The sequence below is a fragment of the Taeniopygia guttata genome, chromosome 2, assembly GCF_048771995.1.
Source record: "Taeniopygia guttata chromosome 2, bTaeGut7.mat, whole genome shotgun sequence".
NCBI classification, from domain to species: Eukaryota; Metazoa; Chordata; class Aves; order Passeriformes; family Estrildidae; genus Taeniopygia; species Taeniopygia guttata.
Window position 1 is genome coordinate 27,066,580 of NC_133026.1, and position 12,425 is coordinate 27,079,004.

The 12,425-nt window shown below is 39.5% G+C and overlaps 1 protein-coding gene across 1 annotated transcript; it reads right to left on the reverse strand.

The window, feature by feature from the left end:
- Positions 1 to 6,513: 6,513 nt before the first annotated feature.
- NDUFA4 (NDUFA4 mitochondrial complex associated) lies at positions 6,514 to 10,590 on the reverse strand. The gene is given in 4 exon segments (NM_001245229.1): positions 6,514 to 6,733; positions 9,135 to 9,195; positions 9,512 to 9,600; positions 10,183 to 10,590. Coding segments are annotated over 4 exon segments (252 nt in total). The 5' UTR covers positions 10,228 to 10,590; the 3' UTR covers positions 6,514 to 6,676.
- Positions 10,591 to 12,425: the final 1,835 nt, after the last annotated feature.

Here is a 12,425-nt window from a genome sequence, read left to right on the forward strand (position 1 = left end):
CATGACAAGAGGAAGATACATGAGCGAAGTGGATTTCTCAGGGTAGTAAGCAGAAATCCTGGCTATCTAGCTGAGGAGAAGATGAGAGAATAAAGACTGGAGACAAGAAAAATGGAGACCTTAAGCAATATATCTATACACATTCATATACTGCTGTCACTGAGCTTTTCTCATTTTCAATAAATGCAACATACAAACAAAAAAATCCATCCAATTTTCTATGTCAGAATTCATGTACAAGAACATTTCCCTGTGACAATAATTTGTAATGGAGAAATTCATTATACTTCTACTGCACATTTTACATCCTCTGCTTTCCTATGCCTGAGTGAGTAGGCTGCTTGTTTCTGTCTCTCCATTCTCCTTGCTTTGGCTGTAACAAATCTCTCTTTCTAGGGTCTCCAAAAGCTCATTCTTCTCTCACATAAAAGTCCTCTATAATGTCTGAGAAACAGTAAAACACATCCAAATAGAATTTCAGATGCACTACTGGACTGTTTATTTTGCATTTGATGTGCCCACAGTCAGATAATGGAATATTAAGCTTCATTCAGAGGTGCTCCACTGTTCCTGAAGCAGACTGTTGAAGCTCCATGAGGCAGTAAATGCATCTACGTGACTCATCCAGCTGCTGGGGCAAGCACCTACACTTCAGGATTAGTAGGTCTACTGCTAGGTACAACATAAATCACATCTACTGCCCGACCACTGCATACTGTGCTCTGTGGTCGAAACAGTTATTTGGCAAAATGCTCTAAATTTGAGGATCTCATTTTAACTTTGCCCATGGTTCTCTATGCATTATCAGCCCAAGCACAGGTTAATAAATTGTCGAATTTGTAAAAACTCAACCCTGCTCCAGCTACCAGGTCAGCTGTGAAAGATTTGCTTTGATATGGGAAACAGAAAAGGTTTGAGTCACCTTTTTTATACTTACTCTATAAACACTGCTTGGCAGTCTAGATCACTTATAAGTACTCAGCTGATGTAGTCTGGGCCATTAGTCAACTCCTGACCTTATTCCCCTCTGCCACGGATTGACAAAAGCAAACAATTGCCAGGGACCTGGATAAAAAGGAGATCAGGTAGCCATTCTTCAGAATCCATCCATCCATTCGTGAAAATAGTACTTTCATATTTAGGTGTTGCACCACCAGCATAAAACAGCTCCTGGAAATTTTATCTCTCTTTATTTTGGGGAGAGTCATACCCAACTGCCTACTTTGCTACACTTCATTACAGAACAACTACCTGCTCCAGTATCTGAGAGGGTATCTGCTCCAATGCTTTGAGTAACAATCTGCTGAAAAACTCTTTCTGGTGATGCAGGTTTTAATTTTCATACATAAAAATAAAATTAGATTTAAGATGAAAGATCTTCTGAAATCTTTTTCCATTCAAAAGCATAAGACAAATTTTGTTAAGAAACAATAATATAGGTTGAAACAAAATACTACATGCTTAAACTAATATAAATGGTTACTGAGAATTAAGTAATTACGAGAAAGCATAAAGTAAAATCCATACAGTTCAGACACAGCTCACATGTTTACTTTACATTGTGGAACATTTTAGAAACTGTGTTTCTATGAGGCAATGCAGAAAGAAAGAATGGTATTTTCAAAATCACCCATAAAATTGTTTTTTATTTTTATTCCACACTAGGGCACTAATACAAACTTGTCATTAGTAGTCTAAATTCAGAAGACAGTGCACCAGACCTTCTTTGCACAGTAATTTAAACCCATTGGAATACCATGCTTTTGTCTTTACTCTCAGCCTAATTCTCACTGCGTCCTAATAGGCCAAGCAGTCATGGTTGGTGTAATAAACAACTTCTGCATTGCCAAAAGTATGCAGAAATTGAAGGACATAAACTAAGAAAGCTCTTGCACTAAATCCAAGAACTTACTGTAATTGATGTAAAACCTGATGCAGCTCCATCTGTCTATTTCATAACATGTCTGTTGCTCTTTTTTTTTTCCTCCTGGAATACCTCCTGAACTTACCTGGGCTTTTATAAAGGGGTAGGAGAGAGATGACTTTCACATGAAAAGTTTAAAAAAAAAGCTTCAATGATCCTTAGTCATTTAAAGCACATTATCTTTATTGCTGGGCTGAAATTTTCTCCCTTAAGCTTCCAAAAAAGCTAGGAAGTTAAATTTGTTTGACTTAACATGAAGATAAGAACATCTGAAACAAATCATCATGGAACTAGAGCAGGAAGTTTGAAACTGGGATGAAATTCCACTTTCTTGGTGTTAATAACGAGTTCTATCTTCCTGCTCCCAGTGTAGGAGGAAAAAAAAAGCTATCAGTACTGAGGAAATCTTATTAGATTCAACCCTATTTTTAAACAGCTGGGATCAAAATCTTCATTCAGACACACTGGTGCCACTCCATTAAATTCCAGCAGTGGCACCACTGGTAGAAAAAGAATGGCACTCAAATTTTTCACCATTAAGTAATCTGTTTTCATTACCTTCTCAGCAGTTTGTTTCATTTGCCTGCAGTAGAGAAACTAAAATTAGAAAACATTTCATGTTCATAGTTAGTTTGCTTCTAATGTGAAAAAAACAAGTCTATAAATTTGTCTATTGGATTATGGCTTGTGCAGTTCTCTTGTATAGTTGTCTTTACATTATAGTGATGAACTGTAAATGGTGTAGTGCATTATTTTGTCCAAAGTAATTCAAATTAATGATCCTAGAAATATTATTTTAGGTGACTGTTATGAAGCATTGACAGTACCCATGAATATAACCAGCAGAATTTCTTTTCTTCTTTTTAATGTATGCATTGCCATGTGTTAATAATCTATTTTCTGATCATCTTCAGAATTTGCTGTCTCTTGCAGGAGCTCCACTTACCAGTCTTGCAATTCTATTAGCAAATGAATGTCAGGTAAATGCTGATAGTAAACTATCAAAAGTTTGAATACATTTTTTTTGCCTTTACTTGCATACTTATGGTCACATTTCACATTACCTAAAGCATCACTGATTCTGACTGAAAACAGAAAAGAAAATTAAAGTGTGGTGATCTCCTAGCCTCTTCACCTTGTAACTGTGAGAATTAGCTTAGAAAGTTAGCTTAGAAAGTCTAAACATTATTTTTTCATTTAAATGAAACTTCCAAAAAGGAGAAAAACAAAAAAAAAAGCAAATTATTTTTCTAGTTCAGATAAACATTATTCTGGATGCTAAAAATGGATTTGCTTCTTAAGAATGGAGGAGATTTGTATCTTCTTGCATTGTACTGGCTCATGTCATCCTTACTTATAAAGTGTTAAGCCTGACCAACCAGATAATAGCACTTGGAAATTCTTGAAAAAAAATCCCAAAGCCCAAAATATTTCTTCCAAACTTCACAGCACCAGAATCAGCACATATTTGAGAAATATGACATCATAGCAGTGTCCAGAGACCGTCTTAAGGAGCTTAAAGATCAGAGGAGCATATGAAATCATTTGAGCTTCACAGAAATTTCTCATGGCTAAATACTGATGTCAAGAACACTTCTAAGGAAAAGTGAATGGATCACAAGAGCATCAAGTCGACCAACTTCTGGATTTCAAAAGAGAGGACTGAAGAGTAAGTCTTCTATTAAGTAATATTAAAAAAACCTTCTGTGGCAATGATGCTAATGAACACCTCTTTTCTGTAGTTGTAACAGACCTGTTGCGCTCCACTTTGTACTGAAGAAGTGGTTCTACAGCTCATCCAGTTGCATCCATAGTAAGGCTGGGCAGTCAGTAACTCAGTCTGCATCTGCACATCTCTAATTTTTTAAAATTAGATCATTCAAGATACATTTATAAAATTCCTCTCATAACCTCTCAATCTTTCTTATTACTAGTGAATCAGCATTTAACATACATTTCTTTATTTTAAAGGTCATTCAATAGTCATGCACCAAACTAACTATAAATGTAAGGCAGAGGTTGAAAACAGATCTGAAATGTATTCCTTAGATGACATTTGCCTATAAATCCCACAAAAAATTTAAATTATTCTTTTAATATCAGGCAAACCCTTCTAATTTCTTAGAGGCAGCTAGATATTTTATACAACAAGGAGCTTTCCTTACTGTAGGCAAATAAAAAAATGTTGAACATGCTGTATAGAATATGTGTTCATGTGCCAGAGCTACAGAAACCTGTAAGTCTTTCTATCCTAGATGGGCAGAATTAATTTCAGATTTAATCACTCTGCTGCATAATCAGGACCACTGATAAGGAGGCACAGAATAACTCTGTTAACAGAAATCTGATGCAAGTGCAATGCTGTAGCATGCACAATGCTTCAATGCAAAAATAAGAGGACTCTTCTGTATGTGGCTCATGAAAAGGACATTAAGACCAGGTGCACACTGACCATTCAAAAAAAATGTGCCGCAAAATCAAGTGCCTGTGTCCAGATGAAATCTAAGACAGCAGAATATCAGCCTCTTTCAGATAACACATCATCTGCTCAAACAAAATTACAAGACATGGCATTAATGAAGGATTTCACTTTTCCTACTAATGATGGGATTTCATTGTTTCATAAAAGTTAATAGCCAAAAGTAAATGTAAGACGTAATTCTAAGAATCCAAACTGCAGTCACTTCTTCACGCTGTCTTCAGGGAATTCTATCTTTGGATTCATGAAGAAAGACGTAGGTGATTGTTTTAAAGAAGTCCTTGAATATTTTAATACAGACAAATTATTGCCATGCTGGCTGTCTTTCAAAATACCCTAGAAAAATGGAGGGAGAGAGGGAGGGAAGGGAGGGAGGGAGGGAGGCAGGCAGGCAGGAAGGCAGGAAGGAAGGAAGGAAGGAAGGTTCTTATAAATTACTCTTAAGATTGGCAAATAATGGTGACTATTGCCCACTACATTTAACACAGGATAAAGTATATCCCTACAAGAAAAAGGAGAAAGTGTCCCCTCAGGATAACAACTTCTAGAATAATTAAACTTAGAAAATCTTAAGTTTTATGTACTTTTAGGAGCAAGTATGCTGTAATGGGCAAAGACAAGTAACAAAAATTGCCTTTTGTTTTCTAGTCTATTTATATTTAAAGATTTACTTAGCTTAAGCACTTGTTAAATATATTTGAAATATACATTGAAGTGCCTTTATTAAGGAAGACATGAGCCTATGCTTTTGTCAGCTGTGCACAAAAGGAATAACCTTATCCACCCTAGGAATTGGGTTTACTTCCTGGATATTGGTCTTTTTTAATGTCCAGAGAATCTGTATTTGAAGAGATAAAATTCAAATGAATTGCCAACTACCAAGCTATAAAACACAATTCCCATTTTTACACAACATACTTTTAAAACTGAACAAAAGTGTTGTAACAGTTCTATTTGGATCCAGAGAGGAACCATTCCACAAGGACACCTATGGGCTTTGCTCACCACTGTAATAATGTCTCATGTCATAATACTCATTTTCTTATTCAGACTTCATGAGAGCCTTTCAAGCAAATGAAAACTGAGTGAATCCACCGGTTCAGTACATAATAAAAGGATAATCTGAACTGTTACCAAATAAATGACAATTTTACCTACAAGGCTGTTCCATATAAAATACGTCTTTGCAAATATCCGTTATTTTCCAATTACCACAGAATAATTTTCTTCTCTAAGTTCTTGCTGCTTGAATTGCCTTTATTACTTGTAATACTTGGTATGGCTATCTACATTCTTGGAGTCAACTTTAAGCAGAGATTATCAAGATAAGAACAGCTGTACTCTGTCAGACAGCCCAGAATTAATACCCCTTATCCAAAGTGCCAGATGTTCATAGTAAAGCACAAAGAACCTACCATAAGTTACAGACTTGCAAAGATACTTTCTTTGTCCTCCCATAGCAAGACTAAGTCAATAGCAATACTCAGCCAGATACTAAAGTGCAAGATTTTGCCCTTTCTAAAACGTGTTTTTGTTCTTACATGAATAGCTAATTATTTCCCAAAACCTGTACCCTCATCAGCTATGTGCTTCCCTTCCTTAAATCTGTGATCCACAGGAAATCTTGACAATGTTTGTAGAATTTGATTTTTTAAATATTGAAAGTTGTCTTTCTGTTTAATAAAAAAAAACCCTGCTTAACTAGAAGAGAAAAAAGAAAGGAACAAAAACTTTTGGAGAGCAGTCTGGTTTTTTTCTTCCTTCCAGCAACATATGGCAACATCTGCTCCCTCCCTGATGGATAATGACTTGCTGGCATTAACTTTTCTGCAATCAAAACTTCTTAAAGTGGCAAGTAGATAAATTCAGGTATATTAAAAAATATTTATGCATATATATAAATGCATGCTTTCAAGTTTTTGAAGTTTGGTATAACTGCATGAGCATGCAGTTATTTTTCTGAGATCAACACACTGAGCATAAGGCCCACCACAACAACTTTGCTTTCTTGTCAAGGAAACATGAAATGGCTTTTGCTTACTGACAAACCATACAGCAGAAACTGTTAATAGGAGGATGTTGTCATTTTGCAAAATGAAAGAGCAGACACTTCAAGTTTTAAACGTTTATTAAGCCTCGTCAAAACAGTTTCAAACGCATGACCTGGTGCTGTGTGAGGCAAATTTAATTATTTCCTGGATGATTAAACATGACACTTGTGCGAACAGCTTCCGGAAGACCTTTCTGTCCAGCTTACAGACATTATTGTGTTTTTAGAAGTCAGGACGATCCTTTTTCAGTCTACTGTAGTCCATATTAATCGAGAACAACTAGGAAAGAGAAGGGAAAGAATATGAATTAAGAAGCTTTTTTCCCTGGTATTTACTAAAAATATGCATCATTGAACTTCTGCCAGGAAACTGAAATCATATTTTGAGTCTGTGAACTGGGTGCTAATAAATAAATAAATAAAAACTTTTGATAAACAGTAACTTTTTAATATTAATTCTACACCCAGTATTAGAAGTTCTGCATTTAAAATGAGTGGTCATGTCTTCCACTAAACAAAACCAACAGTGTCTCAAGAACTCCCAGAATTAGAAGTCCATGCAGAGGAACTTTTTACAGTACTGATGAGTTCATCCATTTTGCTCACAATCTATGGCTCCTGCATATTGTGCCACATGGCAAGTTGGCTTTTGCCTTCAAAGCACAGTGTCTGTGAACAGACAGTGGCACAAAATAACTTTTAGAGCAGTGCTACAAAAGGCAAGTTTGGTTTAGGTAGCTGCATCTAGAACTGCAAAGGATGACAGGAGGAATTAAAGTCAGAAGAGATCCTCTCACATGCTCAATTTATACTATTATAATTAGATTCTGTTACAAGCAATCCAGAACAATGAAAGGACAATGAGTACAAACTAACTGCATATTTTGGCATCCCAGCCTGACTTGACATCAAACACGTGATAGTACAGTTTTTCTTAAAAAACCAAAAAGATTAAAAAGCACGTAACTATCAGTTTGATTATTTTTACATCCAATTTTTTTTTTTTTTTAACTTTCTTAAAGAAAACACAACAGCCTACAGCACATTCAAATTGCAACTTCCTCTGTAACTCCTACAGTAATGCTCAGGTCGTCAATTCTTTTATTTGGAAAAAAGACTGAGGAAGTTAACAGGACAAAAAGAAGTTTACAATAAAAAAAAAAAATCCCATCAAAAGCTAAGACCTGTATAACAAGAACTTTTTACTAAAGAGTCATCCTCAAATTAGAATCTATGTCATTTTCATATCCCATAAGGCAGATTTGGAAAAAATGTCTGCAGTGATTCTCATACCCAAATATGGCAAACCCTGAGGATGTGTTTGCATGTTAAGGCAGAAGGGGTATGCTACACAAGTCATGAACTCTTTAAAAGAATTTGGGCTGTGCACTATGCAGGACTAGCCAAGTTTGGGTATTTACAAAGCAGCAACATTCCAGACCTGGCAACAAAAACAAAGAATGAAATTTTCTTGGGACTTTCAAGGGAACCGCAATGTGTTTTATTTTGGAAGTGTGGGGTTTTTCTACTTATTTCAATGGTTGGGATCGTAGTATATGGTACCAAACAAGATAATAGCTTTGAAAACACAGTAGGTTTGCTTTCTGTAGCATGAAAATAATCTTAAAATATTCTTAACAGCAATCTACTAGAATAGCACTTCTGTAATAGCATGATTAAAACATGATTCACATCCAGAGAAGGACAATGAAGGGCACAGAGAGTAAGTCATATGAGGACTGTCTGAGGGAGCTGTTCTTCATCCTGGAGAACAGGAAGCTCATGGGAGGCTGTCACTCTCTACAACTCCCTGAAAAGACGATGTAGCCAGGTTGGCCTCTTCTCCCAGGCAATCAGCAACAGGACAAGAGGACACAACCTCAAGCTGCATCAGAGGAGGTTCACATTGGACCTCAGGAAGAATTTCTTCACTGGAAGGATTGTTGCACATTGAAGCAGATTGCTGTGGGTGTGGATGGAGTCACTGTCTCTGGAAGTGTGGAGGAAATGACTGGATATGGCACTTAGTGCTATGGTCTAGTTGACAACATGGTGGTCAGTGAAAGGTCAAACTCAATAATCTTGGAGGTCTTTTCCAACACAAACGAGTCTATCATTTAAGGACTCCTGAAAACTACCAAATGTTTTAGCCATCTTTGCATGCTTCTTCATTAGTTCAATGAAATTAGTTGAATATCAGCTAAAGAACATTACTATTGCATGCAGTTACTTACAATATTGTTTTGTTTTCAAAAAGTCAGCTGCAGACCTGAACTCATGGTTACATTAAACACTGACATTTTCCTGCTTCTCATGAGTAAAAGCCAACAGCTTAAAGCTTAGTTCAGATCATCTGGGGTTTTGTCCTTCTCCATGTAGTTTATTTCTGAGTATTATGAGCCAGTAAATTTTTCCTCTCACTTATAGCTGCTTTTTTCCTTACAGTGCAATAAATACGACTGCTTTCATACAGACTCTTTTCACCTCATTATCAACCACCATTAGGAGAGTTTTAAACCTCAAACTCAGCTATCTCTGCTCAGAGCTCTAGAGACAATCAAATGCTGAACAAAAGGAATACATCGCTCATCCAAGTACTTTCCCATATAATCAAACATCCTAAAGCAGTAGGCTACATCTCAAATATGATGCCTCCTAAAAATCCATATTCCTCACTTTACCTTGTACTGGTCATTGGGAGCCATTTTGTTCCAAGGTTCTGGGTTATTTTTCTTGTCCCAGCTATTGAGAGAAATGCAAGATGTGAGAGAATATTAACACTATCTTCAAAACTTAAAAAAAAAAAGTACTGTGGTTATTAAGTCATTGAGTCCCATCCAAGCAAGTTTCTACAGAAAAAGGCACTGTCCTTTGTCAGCAGTCTCTAAATATCATGGTAAACAAAGAGATCGCCAAATCAAGGAAAGCTTCACACACCGAATGGCAAGTGATACAGGATGAAGACATTAAGGCCTCCAGAAATGGAATAACCAAGGCACTGGAGTGTAACATATGCAGCAAGAGGACTGGCACTGAGGATTGATTACTGAATACATACCTAACATCAGGGTTGAACATCGCCAAACGCATAAGATACAGGCTTGCACCAACACCTCCACATCCAATGATCACAAACAGAGGAATCAACTGGAATAATACAAAAAAATAAATATCATCCTGCAATGTAACAAAATAGTATTGATACATAACACTTCTGATGTCAGCTATGGCAAGCCAAAGAACAATCTTTGACTTTACAAACACGTGGCCCTCTAAACCCCTGGCCTAAGTTCCCTGTTTGTGCGATATCCCTGGAATCATTGAGGAACTAGCAGAAACAGAAAGGCAAGTATGAAAAAACCAGTCCTGCATCCAGAGAGCAAAACCAAACCAACAATTCCGTTACGTGGCGTTTCTGCGACAATCAACCGTCCCTTCACTGCCAAAATGCCCCCACCGTCTGTATTCGGGTTACAAACCCAGAAACATGGGAGGGCTAGCGTGGGGGCAAACTACTGGGCAAGAAAAACGTAAGGGCCACCTCGAGCCCTGCACCATGAGCAAGGCCGCAGAAACCGGAGGGAGAAAGGGACTGGCAGTGTCTGGGTGCAGGGGCCCGGCACGCACAGGAATGCCAAGAGAGGGACGGGCGAGGAGGACGCGACCGGGACACCGCTGGACGGCAGAGAAGGGCGGGCGCGGGGCCGGTGCCCGGGCTCAGGTACTCACGGCCGGGTGCTTCTTCGCGTGCGTGACGACGGTGCGGAGCACCATGGCGGCGGTGCCGGGGTGGCGGTGGTTCGGTGGCGGCGGGTGCGGGCGAAGCTCTCGCTCTCTGCAGGCTCCGCTGCGCTGCCTCCCCCTTCAGCCGCCGAGCCCCAATGTCACCGAGGCCCCCGCCGCGGCAGGTGCCGCCGCCGCAGCCCGGATGTGGCAGCTCCGGCGTTCGCCTGCTCGCCCTCCGCCGCCCCGCGCCGCCGCCGCCGCGCCGCGCCGCCCCGCGCCGGCCCCGCCACGCTCCCCGGCCTGCGCGAGCCCCGCGGTAGCGCGGCCCCGTCCCGCCGGCCGCGCGGGCACCGCGGCGGGCAGCAGGCACCGGGCCGGGCACCCCGGGGCAGCCGGGCACCCGCCCCAGCCCGGCCCTGCCGCGCGGGCAGCGCCTGCGCCCGGCTGCCCGTGGCGGGCTGGGCCCGGGAGCGGCGGCTCCCGGCGCCGAGGGTGGCCCGCCTGCCGCCCCCGTCACAGAACGGGCCAGCTGGACGGGACCTCGCTGGGTCATCTGGTGCAACCTCCCTGCCCTGGCAGGGTCATCCTGGAGCACATGGCACAAGATGGCATCTCGACGGTTCTGCAGTATCTCTCGTGAAAGAGACTCCACAACCGCTCTGGACAGTCTTTTCCAATGTGCGGTCAGCTGCACAGTAAAGAAGTTTTTTCTCGTATTCATGTGGAACTTCCTGTGCATCAGTTTCTTCCCCTCGCTTTACATCCCATTGCTTGGCGCTACCAAGGAGAGCCTGGCTCCATCCTCTTGATATCCCTTATGGATATCAATTAAGTTCCCTTTCAGTCATTCCATTTTGAGACTGAACAGGCCCAGCTCTCCCAGCCTTTCCTCTTAAGAGAGATGCTCCCCTAATTGTCCTCACTCACCCTCCACAGGACCTGTTCCAGGGGTCTCTTTTACTGAGAAGCCCAGAACTGGACACAGCATTCCTGCTAACCTAAGACAGAAATAGTCCTTTTTGTAAGTTAGAATCAAAAGAACTTTGCAGGAATGCTTTTAGTTTCTGTGACTGTATAATAAACTAAAATTTTGAAGTAAAAGATAACAAAGTGGCAGAGAATAAATGTATTAAAGAAAATTGATTTCTGTTTCACTCCCTAGTTTCACAGACTGTCTTCTGAATATTTTCAACCATTGTCTCAAATTGTCTCTGTTAAAATAGATTGTAAAAAAAAAAAAAAATAGCCAAACCGTATTCCTTGCATATCATTCAAAAATCCATTTTTTTTTTCAGATTGCTAGAGCCAGTTTAACCTGGATAACAGCTAAGTTCAGGAGCTTGTACAGATGGATTTGGCAAGTCATTCGGTAGCACAACTAAAAAATGGTTATAACAATGCTATCTTTTGCTTGTCTCATTCATTTGCTTCAGAGTTGATAAACGGAAAAAAAGCATAGTTAGTGTGCTCCAGGAGTCTGTTAACTGTTCCAGTATTCATTTGGTCATCATGACAGTACTTTTCCATTTTTTTTTAATGGAAAGAACAATATGCCTATGTTAAAACTATGAAAATAATACTATTGCTGCTACTCCTCTATAAAACAGAAATAAAGGGAACCTCTAAGAGTAACTTGGGAGGTTACAATGTTTACCTTCTAGCAGAGTAATTGAACTTTTCACCATAAACCTGGATTGCAGGAGATGGCAGTTGCTGCAGGAAAACCAGGCAGCAAGCAAAGGCTAGCTCCATGGATATCAAAGATACCCAGGATAGCCAGAAACCATGTGGGGCCGCTCAGCAAAGCTCTGCTCAGATTGAAAGTGTCTGCTTCCCCATGCACAGCCAACATATGGCTAAGTGAGAAAAATTGGAGACTACAAGTATCCTGTTTCTACACTACTAAGTGAAGAGCATCAGAGGTACATTGTTTCCACTAGGCTATGTCTTGGCACATATTTTTAGGAAAGACATCATGATTTTTATATGCTTTTCAGTATAATTTTTTTCACAATGATTTATAGTTTTTGCTGTCTTATGATTTTATGAATTTAAAGAGGCGTAGTAACCGATCAGTTTGCAAAACTTGTAATGCACTTCATGGGCTTTCATAAATTTTTGTCATTTTGTACATCAGCTTTTATTGCCTGGACCTGTATGGCTCAGCTGTTTTGTTGTTCATATACATGCCTTATTATTTATAACACTTGGAATTTTGTGTATAGGAATGAGTTTTGCAGACATAA